The sequence below is a fragment of the Amia ocellicauda genome, chromosome 11 (genome assembly GCF_036373705.1).
Source record: "Amia ocellicauda isolate fAmiCal2 chromosome 11, fAmiCal2.hap1, whole genome shotgun sequence".
Classification (NCBI taxonomy): Eukaryota; Metazoa; Chordata; class Actinopteri; order Amiiformes; family Amiidae; genus Amia; species Amia ocellicauda.
Genome location: NC_089860.1, coordinates 8,212,573 through 8,229,617, shown reverse-complemented (window position 1 = coordinate 8,229,617; position 17,045 = coordinate 8,212,573). Strand labels below are relative to the sequence as shown.

The 17,045-nt window shown below is 44.2% G+C and overlaps 1 protein-coding gene across 1 annotated transcript in view; it reads left to right on the top strand.

Moving 5' to 3' along the window:
- The window catches only part of fgfrl1b (fibroblast growth factor receptor like 1b), a 39,007-nt gene that overhangs the window by 5,093 nt on the left and 16,869 nt on the right, over positions 1-17,045 (top strand). The window contains exon 3 of the mRNA XM_066716525.1: positions 15,832-16,104. Coding sequence (XP_066572622.1) covers positions 15,832-16,104 — 273 coding nt within the window. The remainder of the gene's footprint in view (positions 1-15,831; positions 16,105-17,045) is intronic.

Here is a 17,045-nt window from a genome sequence, read left to right as displayed (position 1 = left end):
AGGAGGTCACATCTCAGGGCTATTCATTATGTCAGGTACTGATCATTACAAATTACTGAGGAGATTTTCGATGTCTTAAAAGGTCTGAGTGTTCAGCTGTTAATGTGCTCTTGAGGTGGACTTTTCTATTGCGCCTATCTCAGACCCTGCATAAAACACAAATGGCAAGTTAGCAGATGCTTGCGTCTGCTCTGTGTTGTTCTTAGTGTTATTTCCCTTAATGTTTATTATCAGTGGTTCGATGTTGCCATGTGTCAGAGCCATGTATGTTTCAGTTGCGTTTCACAGCGAAAACTAGAACAATCCTATTTATTTCCCAGAGAGCTTCAGAGAGTGGATTTGGAGAGTGCTTGAGGATCATGGGAACTATGGCTGTGACGGTTTGTGTAATTTCACCCAGGGTTAAGCTGCGGGTCAAGTGACTGTCTTGTTAATGTGCCTCTGCCGTCTCGAACTCTGAAAGGATGGCGTTGTTAGCGTAGCACTCAGAAGCAGTTCTTAAGCTCTTCGGCTTGACAGGTACAAACACTTAAAAAAAAAAAATCCCGACTTGCATTCATTCACTCGGGGGTTGGAGTGTGCGCAATTCTTTAAAATCAATCCAAAAATCCAATTAAATCCCCCGAAACATACCAAAACAGAACCGCAGACCCTTTCCCTTCTCTGAAGTCTCCACGCACCCACTTAGCAACTGTTGAATTCTTATGGATCATTTCACTAATAAAAGAGCAAATTTACAAATGTTTAAATATATATACGGGCATTAGTAGAACACAGTTATATTTTTGTTTTCCAGCAGTAAACAGCTCCCTACTGTGAACACAATGTACACAAAGGACAAGTGCGCACAGGCCCCACTTTCTGCTGAAACAGATCAAGAAAAAATAAATGCAAATAAACCCAGAACAATCACCTGTGATCTGGGCAGCCAGTGGGGATAGTCATGCTCCGGAGATACGGTTTACATGAGCAAGGTGAGATAAAGCACAAAGCCTGCCAACTGTTTTGGCTTTCCTGCTTCCCAGTGTCTCTGTAAACTGAGGAAACAACCCCCCCTTAGTAAATGTATTCAGTTGGTACGTGTGCATAACCCAACACCTTCTTGTGTGTTTTTCATTTACCCAAGCCCTTATGCCTGGAACAGGGGCCTGTCTGTGTTGAGATCTGCTTACCGTTGACTGCTGCCGCCCAGTCTGGCATCTACCATCTACCGCAAAACAGAGATAAACGTGCAGCTGATTACTGTCCTGACAGGCCGTGTTAGGCTGTGTGTGAGATGACGCTATCTGGCCAAGTTGAGACGCAGTGTTATTTCAGTTTTTCAGATGGATCCGTTATTCTCAATCCCAACTAGCCCCATTCTTCTTCAAATTGTTTTTTGTTTCTTTGGGGGTAGCATCACCAAGCCAGTTCGTTATTTTGGGGGGTTTGATGCAATGGAGTCAGGGCTTCATCCATCAACCAAAAAGGTGTTGAACTTTGAAAACGCCTGGTCGGCAAGGATGTGGTGTGTATCAGCACGATACATAAGGTGATCATGTTTCTTCACAGTTTCTCAATTTGGAACACAACGGGCACCATTATCATTCAGTGCCTTCCTGAAAAATGCAAAACACGTCCCGCACGGCGCACTCTCTCCTGCTTCACTGATAAAAGACAATCTCATATTTGTCTTCTGATTTCTACTGGAGTCAAAACTACAGCAGACTACAAAAAAAACCTGCAATCTGATGATAGAAAAAAATCATCCTCATAAATACAGATGATTGTATGGCGTATGGACGGACACACATACTGTTCGACAAAAAAATAATACCGTGCTTAGTCCTTAGTCCTCTACCCTGGCCTCAGCTCTCCAAACGGATTACAGTCTTTGTAATGAGAGATCCGTCTCATCTACTGCTCTGTACATTTAAGTGGTTCAATTCTATTTGTGTGCCATTGATAGGGAAGAAAAAAGAGAAGGTTCTGCTGTTAGGTTACACCTCTCCAGAGGGCTTAGACTTAATTGCGTATTGTATGGCTGTTGCTGTTCTGGCCTGGAGTGTGGCTGTGCTCCCTATCTCCCCCCGTCACAGGACAGGGTTAAGACTCTGCAGGTGTTGGCCCCTTCCAGTTCATTATTCTGATAACGGGGCACAACAAGAATGCCTAAATCCTCTACTTATCACACAGTAGATTACAAGGAGGATTTGCTCAAGCCATGGAGAAAGAAAGCAATTCATTCCAGCTCAGAGGGGGGCCATCTTTAGAGGAGATGACTTAGTGTATCTTTTTCTTGTTTGGGACGAGTTGTGACCAGTAATAGGTGGTGCAAATGTAGAATGTAGAACGAGTGTAGAATGCAGGACTGCAGTGTGTTCAGTAGCCAGAGCATTGGGAGTGGGAGAATAGTTGTTTTGCTGTTTGCTGGCTGGTCCCTTGATTTCAATTAAACAATTAGACCAATTAAGTAATTCAAAACTCTGTTGGAATGAAAACCAGCATACACGGCCCTCCAGGGATTGAGTTTGAGACCTCAGCTGTAACCCCAATGCAGAGTTGGTGTGCTCTGCATAACTCACAATACACAGTTGCAAGTCTTTACTTAATGACAGTATCCATCTGTGAATGTCTGCCACATAGACCTCTTATAATATTCCAAAACATCTCAATCAGGAGGGGAAGTGGAAATGGATCTGTCCAGTGTTTCAGCTTTCATGTTCCTTAATGACTTGGTCTCGGTGTGTGCCTCCCTCAGTCTGTCTCTTTGAGCATCATCGCCTGTCTTCACATGTTTTAATGAAGAACAATTGCCGTGGGTTGTCAGAGTTTCCGAGAAGTATCCGAGTATTCTTTGGCATCCCTTTTAATATTTAAGTAACAAATGGTGAGTCCTTTCTTTTAAGACAAAGGAAAATGGCACCGATGTTTAAGATCAAAGGGGGTGTGAACGTAGATGTGTTAATTTTGTTTTTGTTTGTGCGGTCTACAGAAATGCACAATCTTGCGTGTAAGTATTGCTGCATGTGTGGATCACATTTGTCACTCTGTCTTCGCCTCTCACTTCGTTAAGAATATATTTTTCACAGTGCTGAGCCAGACTGCTCATTACAAGTTGAATGTGCGTGTGTGTGACTCTGTCTTTGGCACGACTGTGAAGCCAAGTGTTAACGACCAACCAAAAACTCACAGATTATTTTCAGCTGCCTTTCTTTAGTTCATAAACAAATGTATTCTTGCACATTCTTTGTTAGCAGATCGACTTGAAGAAAATGTAAAATACAAATAAAAAGCGCTTTTTGACAGAAAACAAAGTGCACTTGAATAAGGCGGAATAGATAACATTTTTGGGTTGTTAATAGATCTTCAAAGATGAGAAATGAAAACAAATTATAATGGTTAAATAAATGTATTCTTCCAAACGTATTCTCCATCATAAAGTTTTAAGCTCCCACACCACCAAGACCTTTCGGGATCATAACTGAAAAGCCCCTGTGGCAGTTTCTTTTAAGGTTCAAGACGCTTCCTTTCTCTATATATATGGCCCTCTGTGTCCAGAAACAAATACTTAAATAACAAGATATACATGAAAGAGATGGAGGATTCTTTTTGAGAGCCACAGGGTTATTGCAGTGTCATCGCCGAACCTGGGACTGGCTGCCCTACCTGCTGCAGTGTTTGCACAGCTGGCAGAGAGAGGGGAGAGACTGCCTTTTGCATGAGAGATGTGAGCTAGCTTGTCATCTCCCTCTCTGTTGTTTTCAATCCTCCCACAGACACAGCAGACAAAGCCTGTTAACTCAGCACAGACACCGAGACCTGGGCCAGGGGAAGGCGACACGGGTGATTTAGTCTGTGTGTAGGGGTACTTCAGACACACATACACACACCCACACAAACACAGGAGATGTATTCTAGGAGTTTGTGGTTCCTTTTCTCTCCATAACGTGGGATTAGTGACCCTTAAACAGGGAAGATTACAGCCACCCCACACCCCTCCTATAAAGAACACTAGAGGTACCCCACACCCAACAGAATCCTTTCATATACGATTCTGAAATGTGCACTGAAATGCTTTTAAGGAGAAAAGAATAGCTACTTCTGTGTACACACCTCTCTGACTTGACAAAGTGGTCTTTAAAACAGCACTGTTTTCCCATCATTCCACACTGGAACCATATTAATGGGAGCTCTCCCTTTGCTTTCAGCTTTGCAGGGTTGCAAATTTCAGTGACCGGAATTTCAGTGCTTCTGCTCTCTCCGTATGAACAACAAAAATAACAAACGCAAGTGACGTTTAAGCTGAAGCGTCCTTAAAAATAAATAAAACCATTTTAATCACAGGAAGAAGGCCAAAGGTCTTGGGATGAGATATCAGAAATGCTGGAATTAGACGACAGAATCTGGACACTATAGTAATTAAGGAAACACACGATTGATCAGTGCTCCCTTAATGCTGAATTGTGCTTCTGTGTCTGCGTCTCTGTAAACATAGAAACACAGAAACGAAAAACCATTTCCTATGGTGCACCATTTGTATCATTCATTATTACATGCACATAAGGGCTTATGTGCACAAAATATTGTACGAAATGGACAATATCTGATGAAAGAGTTTTTATTTTGACCATGAAATGCAACTTTTACATTTTTGTGCACAAATTTTTTTTTTTCTTGCATCATTTCATGGACATAATGCATACTTGGGTGTTAATTTCGCCCACAGAAGGCAAAGTATATTTTACTTTTTGTCCACAAAATTGCTAAGCACGCCATGAAACTCATTATGTGCACGAAATTATGTATGACACAAACGGCGCCCCATACTTTTGTGAGACCTCTGCACATGTCCAGGCCAGATGAGGGGGAGTTCGTGGATGAGGACATTTTAAACACTTTTGTATGTCACCACATTGGTTTTCTGATCTGCTACAGCGCCTACAGCCATACATTGTACACCAGTCGACCCACCACTCGCCAATAAGCACAGCTGAGCAATTTGCTGTGGCTCTCAGATTCTCCCTGCTCAACCAATCAGTGTTTGTTTGACGCACAGGACCACAGATACATGCGACGAGTTTATGAGATTTTGGAGGTGTACGCGTCGGCTCCTCTGCAAGCCTTTGTGAGCTACACTTACCCAGAAACACCTTCTCTTTGTCTCTATGCAGAGAGGTTTTCGCGTATCTTCTCGGGAGCATAAATCAGTCTTTAGAGACGTCACTTTGTTGAGAAGAGAAGCTTAACCAAATAAGTGTCCTAAGACAATTCAGTTCCCCTGAAATTAAATTCAGGAACAGAAACACAGATTCAAGTTGGAGGAACATTGGATTCTGCTAGTGCTGCAGGAACATTTAGTTTCTTTCCTCTGTTTCAGCAGGGGGGGCGCTGTGGGGGTAGACAGTGTTAGGGATACTCAGCATCCTGTACAGAATGTGTGGTAAATGCATGGTGGAGACAGGATGTGTATTAGTTAATTATAGAACACGAACCTTCTCTTTAAACTCTGCCCGACTGCAACCCAGCCATGGTGTCCAACATGCACTACACTTACACACTCCATTTTAGACCCCTTTTCATTGAATTCAGACTTTTCCATTTTGTTTGGCAGTGGGCCTTTTTGGAAGACTGCTCCTTTTCCTTTCGATTAATTCACAGCTCATGGTTAGTTGTTTCTAGCCAGCCTTAACCTCTTCTGCACCCAAAGAACACTGGGGTTCACTGAGATTTTCTACAGTCAAAGATATGAAGTAAAAATGTATACTCCCAGGCATAGTCTCACAGTAACTTGTGACACTTGCTGTCCCTCCAATAGCCAGCAGGGATTGGAGGTCTCCTCGAATCATTTTCACTTTGCAACGTAGCGAAAAGTGCCAAAGTGTTCCAGGCACATGGTGAATTGTCACTGGGATCTTGAGACACTTAATCCATTCTCCTGGAATTGATGGCTCCTGCTTTTCTCTCCTGTTCCTTGATTCTTCTATCCATTATCTGCAAACAGTCGACTATTCCTGTTTGCCATTCATGGCGTTGGACACCACAGCCAAGCAGCCTTTGGTAGAGAGGGAATGCACCGACCTCTGAACTGCCTTGACAGATCCCATCCATCAGCTCTTGATGAAGGATTGGTGTAAAAGTGAGAGAGCTGGGCAGCTAAGAGCATTCTGAAGCCTCCCATGACTAGGTGGTAATTTGTACCATAGGCATGTAATCCAGGCTGATGAAAAGGCTGCATGCTTGATTGTGAAATGGTGAACTGTGATGTAGGCTTGCGTAAAAGTGCAGCGGTGAGGCGAATTCCTGTGTGGGTCGATTAGTATCGGTTATGGCCTGCGGTGAGCTCGACCATGTCTGTGTCTATGAGGCAGTCCTCTTGCTGCGCAGACAACAACATCTCCTTCTGCCAGGCTGGGCTAGGAACAGACTCAACTGGAATGGTGTGCAGGCCCATGAAGGAATGAGTGGAAGATTGAAGGAATGCCAGTATATCGGAGGTAGAGCTTCAGGGGCATCTGGAAACGGTTAAAGTCAGATACCTACAGGGTCCACCTTCAAGGCCTGGGGGTTATAAATGTCCTCATTAAAGATGCAGGTGCTTGTTACAACTAGGCAGTACTGTCTTTATTGATAACATTACCTTCGAAGTCACGCTGAGCCCAGGTTTCATTTATGAGGACTTGGCTCTCCTCTTCTCCCCTTGCCCTTCACCGCAGTCTCTGATGCTGGTGGTCTGCATACCAGTGAACAATATATATGGGGCCTGTCTCAGCCCAGTTGTTCTGCCCTGTGGGTTCTGCTCTCCCAGCTTGCTAGGCATAAAAGGCCTCTGTGACTGCAAAATACAGCTCGGTAAGAAAGAAAAACAGAAAGACAGGAACACAGACTGGGAAAAACAAAGGGCCATATTCACAAAGCATTTTTTTTTCCAGCTAGTCTAAATTTACTGCTCTTAAATGGAAATGGAAAACCCAAACTTCGAAACAAAGGCATTTTTGAACTGCCTAGGTGCACTCTAAAATGTGTATCCCAAAAGATTAATTGCACACTTGACCCTTTACATTTTTCAATGAAAATATATATTTATAGTTATTATTCTTAGCCAATAAAAAAGCATTTGCCAACTTGGCATGGAGGTGAATATTTCCCAAAGGGAACCAAGCATGTCATGTTGAGAGGCAGGTTTCTGTGTGCTTAAATTCCTGCTTGTGGTAGGAAGCTGGTCAGAAATAGCTTGAATTTCTGGAAGGGCTATTCCTGGTACATTTTTCAAAAAGTGTAAGTGTTGATCTCGGAGCTCAAATTTGTGTTGAGTTCTGGAAAACCACAGTGGTAATGGGGACAGTGTACTTTGGGAAAGAGGCGCCAGGCAGTGCCCAGACCCTCCCTCCTCACTGTGTGAGCCTCAGCGCTGGGTGAGGGCCCATGATGCCGAGTGAGGGGCCTGAACAAACCTCCCTTTGTGCCTCGTGAGCAGCTGTGAGGAAGGGACTGTGGGCACCATGGCCCTCACTTCGACAATGCCACCACACAACAACACTTGACATCACCTGAAAATATGCTTGGCCGCCTAATTTGGGGAAGTGTGGCGTTTTTATTTTGCCATGCGGAATTTGCTTTCCGGGACAAAACGGGGGGTTGTCTCATCAGAGGACTTCACCATCCCCTCTGCTCCTCCCTAAATCCATGTCAGACAAGACAGCTGTGGACTGGCTGGTGTGGGGAAGGGGATGGGGAGCGGAGAGGGCAGTTGGAGAAGGGGTGTAGAGAGGGGTCCTGGAGTGAGGCTGGCAGGCAGGCAGGCAGGCAGGGAAAAGGAGACAGCGAGGAGAAGAACAAGCCAGCAGCAGGGCGATGACTGATACAGCCATTGTGTTTAACATTTACAGCCGCGTCTGCCAAAGATATCTCATCTCAACTCAGGCTCTTAAAATATCCCTCAGGACAGCAGTGCTAATGCAGCTAAACTATCCTCTCCCTGAAGACTCTCTCCTTTGTGATGCCTATAACAGCAGTCACTGTATTTCTTCTTCTGTTTCTTAGCCTTAATCTTTCAGGGGAGATTCATATTTTATTCTGTATCTATTTGACTGCTGCTTTTACCCACTTCTAAGTGTGTTTGATCTCGAAAGAAAAGATTGTAGGGTTTGGGAATGTATTAAGTTACATACAGTCTCCGTGGATGTATTTTCTGTTGTTTGTCTAATTATTAGATAAGGATTTCGTGATTGGAGCTCCTCATTCATTCAATAAAACGACTCCAAACATGCTATACAACAGATCTAGAAACCTCATTGTGGTAAGAAGTATATTATAGGAGGAAGAGTTTAAAACATAACAAGTATAAACAAACTTCAAAAGCCGTAGGGACTGGATCGAAGAGCAGCTTGTGTACATCATGGGCAGTATTGAACAGTTCTGCCTGAGTGTGTGACTGATTGTGTAGGAAGTGTACCTCTAAAGGGCGGTAGCGGCTGGCAGACTGATTTATGGAGCGGCGATAATGGGCCCTTATAGGAGCTCCGCCAGCTGCTGTGTGTCCACTGCCTTCAACAGCTGGAGCGTGAGTGGAGTGAGACGGGACGGCACTTGGGGGACAGGTGGGGGTTAGGAAGACAGAGGGAGGGAGTCAGGAGAGGGAGGGCACAGCAAGAGAGAGGGGCAGACCGGTATAGAGAGTGGGTGAGGGAATCTTAGAGGAAGAAGGTGAGTTCAAATCTACCAGGGATGGTAATGAGTTGAGAGAAACTGTTCACTGTCAGTTTTGATGTGAACTGTGTGAGCAAGAAGAGCTTTGTTTGAAACACGCTGATGTTTGGTCTGAGTGCTGTCCGCACATGCAAACACGGCTTTACAATGGACAACACGACTGTTAAGCCGTGTTTACCTTAGGATCATAAGAGAGAGATAAGGGGGGAGAAATAAGACGGGAGATGGAGCGGCTGGCAGAAGGGGCGGCGACGGGAGGGAGAGTCGCGTGCTTGGCGGTGTGTCTGACGAGCTCCTGGGTTAGGAAGCAGAATGAGAACCATGCCTATCTGAGTGCAGTTGCTCAGGCTAACTGCACGGGAAGCACACACATTGATTGGTGGGCATGTGCCTGTACAAACAACAGCCCAATCTGAGCTCTGAGTGGGCGCCATTTCTGGTGCAATGTTTTGGGAGCCCGAACGCCTTTGAAACAGACACCTGTGACTACAGACCATTAACGGCACTTAGTGTAGCACTCCAGCACCCCTTCTACAGGGTGTCCATCATGGCAGGCAAAGATGACTGTTTATTTTTCTTGTCGGGCTTTCCATTACTCTCCATTTACTCCCCATCACTTAAAAGCAATTGTGCTCAATAATAATCACTCAATCAGTAAACCAAGCAATCCTATAGAGCTGCGGTTCTTAGCCTAGTCTTGAGGGCACATTTTTCTGCTGATTTCAGATCAAACAAAGCTCTCAATTACTCAAATTAACTCATAATTTGCCTAATCTGGTCTTTTTTTTAATAGCAAATTTCTATGCAACACTTGATGGCTTATATTTTTTAATTTAAGTAGTAGAAAGTAATATCTGACTTAGAAACATGTTTGTCATTGGTGATTAGTGGGTAGGCCAGTGGTTCTCAACCCTGGTCCTGGAGTATCACCTACCCTGCTGGTTTTTGTTCCAACTGAACTCTCAATTACTTAATTGAACTAATTTCCTAAATCATCCATCCATCTTCAAAACCACTTATCCAAGTGGGTCGCAGGGGATGCCGGAGCCAAACATAGGGCACAAGGCAGGAATACACCCACAATGGGACACCAGTCCATCACTGGGCACACACACAGGACAATTTAGTGTGGCCAATGAACCTAACCAGCATGTCTTTCGATGGTGGGAGGAAACCAGAGTACTCAGTGGAAACCCACACAGACACGGGGAGAACATGCAAACTACACACAGAAAGAACCCAGGAACCCAGGACCCCTGGAGCTGTGAGGCAGCAGCGCTAACCACCGAACCACCGTGCCACCCATTTCCTAAAGCAGAGCCTTTTAATTATTTTTAACAGTAGGGGTTTTAATTTAAGTATAAAAGTGTATAAGGAAAATATCTTATTGAAGAATTTGTATCAGTTACAAAATGTAAAGAGTCAAATGTAATCAAATTACTTCAATTAAGGGTTCAATTAAGTAATTGAGAGCTCACCTGACAAAAACCAGCAGGGTAGGTCATACACCAGGACCAGGATTGAAAAGGTAAAACGATTTGAAACAGCTTTATATTTTCCTTGATCGTAAAACTTTGGTACTGATTTGAAAGAAGATGGAAAAGAGGGAAAGGTCAGATTGTGTACTTTAGTAAGGTATACACACAAGGCTTGTAACACTTACATGCTTGACCTAATTTAGCTTTTTTATAATTATTTTAAGTATTGAAGATGACAAGTTAAAAATGAAATGAAATAAGGCACTTGAACCATCTAACCTTGTGATAGCTGAGCAATGTAAAAACTACAGTTAATTAAATTATTATTTTAATGAAGTAATTGCAAGCTCGTTTGGAACCAATCAACAGCAGGGGGGCGTGCCCCAAGGGTCAAGGTTGAGAACCACTAGTTTAATGGGAAATGTTCTACCAATGTTCTGCCATGGAGGGGGTATGGGGAAACGACTTTGAAGTTTCAGTGTGTTCTGTTCAAGGGTTAAATGTCATCGTGATCCCTTTCATACTTCAGAAGTTACAGAACGGGGAAATGGCGGTCAAGCTACGGCAGCACCCTGCACTTTACTTTTATGACCCGCGCCACAGAGCGTCTGGGGTTGTGTGAACCTTGCAATTCAGCACAAGCAGTCTGCAAAAATTGCGTGTGGGCAAGATGTGTGCAGAGTGTGGCATCCACGTGGAATATCTGCAACTGTGGATGTACCGACTACACAGATAATGTCTTCTTAGCTGAAAAGATTCCCTCAGTGGTTGTTGCACCAGATTGCTTTTGTGTTAAAACTCTCCTTTGATGTTCATCTATTATTATTGTTGTTATTATTATTATTATTATTATTATTATTATTATTATTATTATTTCTCTCCCATGGCCTGCTCAAGCCCCACTTTTCTAAGCTTCTTCCCCTGGGACTAATGTTTTAGGGAAGTACAGCTCTTTCGCCTGCTGTTTGAACCTCACATCTTGACATCCGCTTGCCTTTCCTCTTTCTGTCACCGCAGCTCTCTTCAAAGGAGCTCAAAAGTCTGTTGTTGGCGAGCCTCCACCCCCCTGTCATAAATCCTAACAACCAAAAGCCTTTATTTAAAATATCATAGACAAAGAGGGGAACGTTAAGACACGAGGCGGAAAAGAGAGACAACTTAATACCAGTGTTGGAGGTCTTGGCATTTCCATTGCATTGTATGACTTGTTTTTGTTGCTTTTCCCCAAATAATTCTTAATTGTAGAAGTGATCTTCATCTGCAACATCAGTGTGGTTGGATCAAAGTCTGCTAATGGACTGAAAGAGCCAAGGTTCAAAGCTTACCCATGATTCAATGCTCATTTATAGGTCAAGACTTCAAGACAGAACAATTTATATTATGTATATTATTTATATTAGTTTCTGAATGATCAATAGATAGTGAGTGAATACGATGCCTCTTTGTCAGACCCAGTTGGTCAAATTCCACCTTACAACATGACCATGTGGACAGATCTTAGAAACAACAGGAAGGCTTGCTATCAATACACCAGTATGTTTACCTCATCCCCTGAAAATGGCAAGGAACATGAAGTCATAGAGTGTCTCTGTCTGCTACAGACTTCTCAAGACTCTGAAAGAAAGGCCCTGTATAAACCAATTTGAGTAATATGGATTATTGGATTAGTTCGCTCTTGGTGCTGATCAATACTCACCTTTTTCACACTCTCATACAAACACTATAGAGTCCATTCACAATATCTTTGTTATGCATTAATTTAGCCTCTTCATTGAAAAGAACAACTCTGCCAGTGTCCCACATTAGCAGTACTTGATGTAACCCAAAGTTATCTAAATCTCTCCCACCCCCTCAAATCAAACCTGAGCACCCAGCTGCAGTGCCTCATATCTCCCCTTGTACCCTCAGCCCTATCAAGACTGTCAGAGCCTTATCTCCACTCTCACAATCTGAACCCATTCCCACCCCAAGCAGTAGAGACCTCTAATGCAAAGGGAGGAGGGGCAGAGTCTAAAGCTACCCTCCTTCCAGGCTGAGACACAATTTTGTCACCCTGTCTTTGTTGCCTTGGGCCCAGGCATGTGTGTTGCCCTGCACTGTCCAAGCTGCCCAGGCCCCCGCTCCCCTCTGCTAATTGAGGACGGGCGGACGGCATTCTTCCTGCCGACAGATCCAGTCAGGGCCTCTGGGAGCAGCTGAGAGGACTGGCAGACTGGACTCACAACCCCCCTCCCGCCCCAAAGCATTTTATCTGTCAACACTCCACAGAGCAGTGAAACAAAGAGAGAGAGAGGCTCAAGTTCGCCAGGCCACTTTAAAAGTGTACGAGTCCTGCCAGAGCCAGAGCCTGTGTGATTGGTAGCCATCTTCATGCTTGTTGGCCGTCCTGCTGGCCTGCCTGAGTGACTCCTCTGTGTGGAGGGGCCTTGAGTGAGCGTGAGAGGAGGGAGGCGGCATCATAAGGGGGTTAATGGAGGCTTTTATGTGGGCCCGTTAGGACATCGGTGGTGGCCAGGTTGTTTCAATAAGCCAGAAATGAAAAGGCTGTATTGATCAGAATATTTCACTCAGCCAGACATATGCAGGGGAATGGAAACTGGATATCAAGCTCCTCTCGTGCTCTCCGCCTCTTTATTAAAACAAGATTGCCATCAAATCCCTAACAAGAGTGTAGGCCTGGCACGCTGTCACACCCACAGTGACCGCCCGCGACAGGCTGCACTTCTAGACTGTGTGAAAGTATTCATATCACAGTGAGACACACTGGCGGTGGGTGGGGAGGGGGGGTGTAAAGGTGCCCTGTTCACAAACAATGGAAGGCTTGTTCAAAGAAAGGGGGGAAAAAATCAGATCTTAGTTCTTTAATAAACTGCTCTGCCTCCACATATTCACAACACATTTTTTCCCCCTCCCCTTGTGAAAATCGTAAACTGACAATTGTACCTCTATGCTAGAACCCCATTACAAATCCCATATATTTACAGCTCTGGAAAAAATTAAGAGACCACTTAAAATTGATTTCTGAACTTGGAGTGGTCTCTTAATTTTTTCCAGAGCTGTATATATACCGTGCCATGCCAGTACACATAAACATGGCTGCCTGTGTTTGCATTGCATTTTTTTTAGGTACAGCTGCCCCAGGAAGTGAATGTGAGACCCTAAAGGGCAAACAACATTATGTACTGTATTTTTAGTTTCATTACTTTGTCATTCACTGTATTGTAAGTAAGGGGATGTAACGGTACATCCCCAAGACCAGTTTATGACTCCCCTGAAATTGTACCCCCTGAAACTAGTTTGGGCACAGGCGGAGGTGTACTTGATCCACAGTGGAAAGCATGGACTAAAATGGACATAAACATGGCCAGTGGAAACTGGGCAAGAGAGAGAGTGGACAGTTACAGGAGGCACTGGGGGAACGCTGAGACACTGACAGTGCCTAGAAGAGCCATTTCAGTTTATTGGTTGTCTTATTCTTTCAGGCCAGTGGTGGTGCTGGTTTTGTTTGTGAGTTTATTTAAATATGTTTCAGTTCATTCTGTTTCGGCCTCATGTCTTCTGGGTTCCACCTCACAATATATATAAATTGCTCTAAACAACTCTGCATTAATAGTCAGGGTTGGGGTTTCTAATTGACATATTCGTTATCTGTATTATGAGGAATTGCATTGTCCGGCATATTTTATAGGTCATTGAAATTAAGTTGAGTTCTCCAGCTCCAGGAGTTGGGCATCCCTGATTTAAATATTTTCCTTCTGGAAATAAGGGTAGACATGAAGTCGGAGCTTACATTAGTGCTGAAGTGTGCAGAGTGGGCCTGAAAACAGACCTGCCTAAGCTTTCCAATCAAGGGGAGTGAGAGACAGGAAACCCACTGTTACTGAGAAGTAGCTTGGTAAGGTTCTCCGTCATTTTTAACAGCGTGTGCCAAACCCAGCACTCCACTATAGTCCTGACTGGAAGCTTCAGTCTGAGACAGTAAATGGACCGGCTGCTGTTAGTGGCGTTTTAGCTCTTGTGCAGCAGGGTTTAGATGGGTTAGAACTCAAGCAAGCTCTCCTTGGATGGCAGTGTTATCAAACAGGACAGCATCAGCCTTCTGTCCAGCTCCATCCCACTTCCGTCTTTCAGCTTTAATTTGTCAGTTGGTCTGTGTTAGCAAGCCAAGTCTGCAGATTCCAAACTGTAGCAAAATATAATATTTCATGATTACAGGAAAACATTAAAATCATATTAAAAAGGGAGGCTTGATCTTTGTGGTGTTTGGTTTTAATTTTGTTTTCCTAGAAGACTCTTCCCTTTTTGTTTGGTAGAAAACAGCTGTATTTTAAGGTTTGTGTTCCGTTTCCTAATACTGATGTTTTTTTCATGACCTTTCCAGATAGTTTGCAACTAGAAGGCAGCCACAGCTAGACACATTGCATCGCAGGTTCTGGCTGTTTCTGGTAATGTTTAAATTTGTCTGGATTCCTTCAGAATTGCGTGCTTCCATTTGTGTTCACGGGAAACAATAATTTTTCTTTCATTCTTGCTGTCGTGAGTTTTTGGGGTTGGTGGTGCAGGGTGGGGGATAAAAGAGAAATTATCCTTCTCCGGCTTACAGTGGAATGTCCCGTAATTTAATTCCAACACCCAAACAACAGCCGCTCCCCCTACCTTCTCCATTTCTCTCTTCTAGCACTTTCCTGGATGTCAACCAACCATTTCCAGGTGAAAACACTTCAATCCAAAAGAAAGTTGGAAAGGGATTGGTGGGGGGGGGGGGAAGAAAGCAAAATAAAATTTGTACAAAAAATAAGAAAAACAACATAAAGAAAAGGCTTTCGTTCGGTGTTTTCCATCATCTCGCCGGCTCTTTCCACAACTCGCTGGTACAGCAACAGGATGTGACAGTACCAAGCATGAATGAAAGGGGCCTTCCAATATACACACGCACCAGTGCTGAGGCAGCAGGGGAGGGCCAAAATAAATGGAAAGCGGAGCCCTCTGGGGAGACTCCCAGACCTCTGCTGAGGGGAGTACAAGAGCCTGGAGCACGCAAGGATGTCTGCCTGCTTAAAATACAGTGACCAAATCACAAAAAATGAAAAAATAGCCCCTCATCTTATATCTGTATATCATCTTATTTATATATATATCTATGTTAATAAAATACTTATCACAATTCACTGCAAGTGCATTTACACACCATTGAGAAATAAAGTATGCTGCTATTGCCAATGTAATTAACTGTAATGCACCACAACATAGTTTTGCAGTGCCTTTTTAAATACTACTCGTGAAGCTAGTTCTACTCTCAATGGCAGATTTGCTCTGAACATCAATAAGGTGGACACAGAAAGTGTCTGCTGAAAAAACATCTTACAAACTGGCCATTGCTATGGGTTCAACATCACCCTGCTTTACTGCACACCCACAGGAATACCAGGCCATACGGTGATGAATATGTAATGGCATGTTTGCTGTGGTAGACCATAGTTTGTTCATGGTAGAGTGGAGTAAAGCACAGTAAGGTTAAAATTAGAGGAAACAACTGTAAAACTACAGTTGCACAGTGAAAACATGTTCAAAGTGCAAAAATCCTAGGGTAAATTCACCACAGTAAACTTGCATAAGGGGTAATAAGGGTCAGTGTCTTTCAAGGATGTCTCTCTCTTTCTCTCAGGGCCCCCCCGGGTGAGCCGGCCGGTGGAGGAACGTCAGACGGTAAAGCTGGGCCGCACGGTGCGTCTGCCCTGCCTTGTGCAGGGAGACCCACAGCCCATGCTGCTGTGGTTGAAGGACGGGCGCACGGTGCACCGGGGCTGGAGCCGCTACCGGGTGCTGCAGCAGGCCCTGAAGATCCGGGACGTGGAGCTGGCCGACACCGGTGTATTCGTCTGCCGTGTCACCAACGGCTTCGGCAGCATCTCCATCAACTACACCCTCATCGTCGTCAGTGAGTACCTCCTTCCACACACCCGCCTCCAACCTCGTCCTCTCCCTACACTCACTCACACACGTCAGTAGATGCTATGGTCTCTTCTCAGGGCTGGGCCACAGTGGCACTTCCAATCTCTTCCATTTCAGCTTTTTCAATCTAGTCGGTACTCAATTGACCGTTATTTCCTCAATTCACCCCGCAGCTTCAGATCACGTTGGTAATTAAGGATTGGCTGGAACAAAGCTGGTGACACATTGTGTGTTGACAAGGAAAACAGAGCTGAAAGATGAATGCAGCTTTTATAATTTGGATAGACTCAATAACAGCATGTGGTCCTGGGTGTAGGGCTTCTTCCCTAGAGGCTCCTGGTTCAAGCCGTTCATATACAGCCTCTCTGCAGCAGTCCTTGCTAAAGCATATTTCATCCCCTAGTCCAGAAGGTTCCTTTTGTATTAATTGTTTGGTAAATTACTTTTTTTGTTTTTAATTCTGCCCCAAGTCTTAAACGACAAACCTCAACCGAGCACATCAGGTCCTTTCTCTGGACTTGAACAGATCGCATGAAAGTAAACAAAATGGGATTCACGTGAATTGAATGCAAAATTATATTTGACATAGGGGAGAGTGCTGGCAGGGAGCAGGCAGTAAAAGAAATATGGTTCCACTTATTCAACACGAAATGAAAACTTACAAGTGTACATTGTGCAAATGGGAATTTATGGCTTGTTAGCATAAAAAAACGTATGGCTTACATGCTGAATTTCATCTCCCTGGTGGAAAACAAAGGGAGCCTTAATACCTCCTGTTCTGTCATGTAATACCTGGGACAGGAAAGAATTGTGGTTGTTTACAGAAACAGAAACTTCATACTGCGTGGGGGGGTGGGGGGGAGTGGGGGTTGTGTGTGTTTTCTGGTGAAGAAACAATGTGACCGTCTCCTCCGGGCTGATGGGATT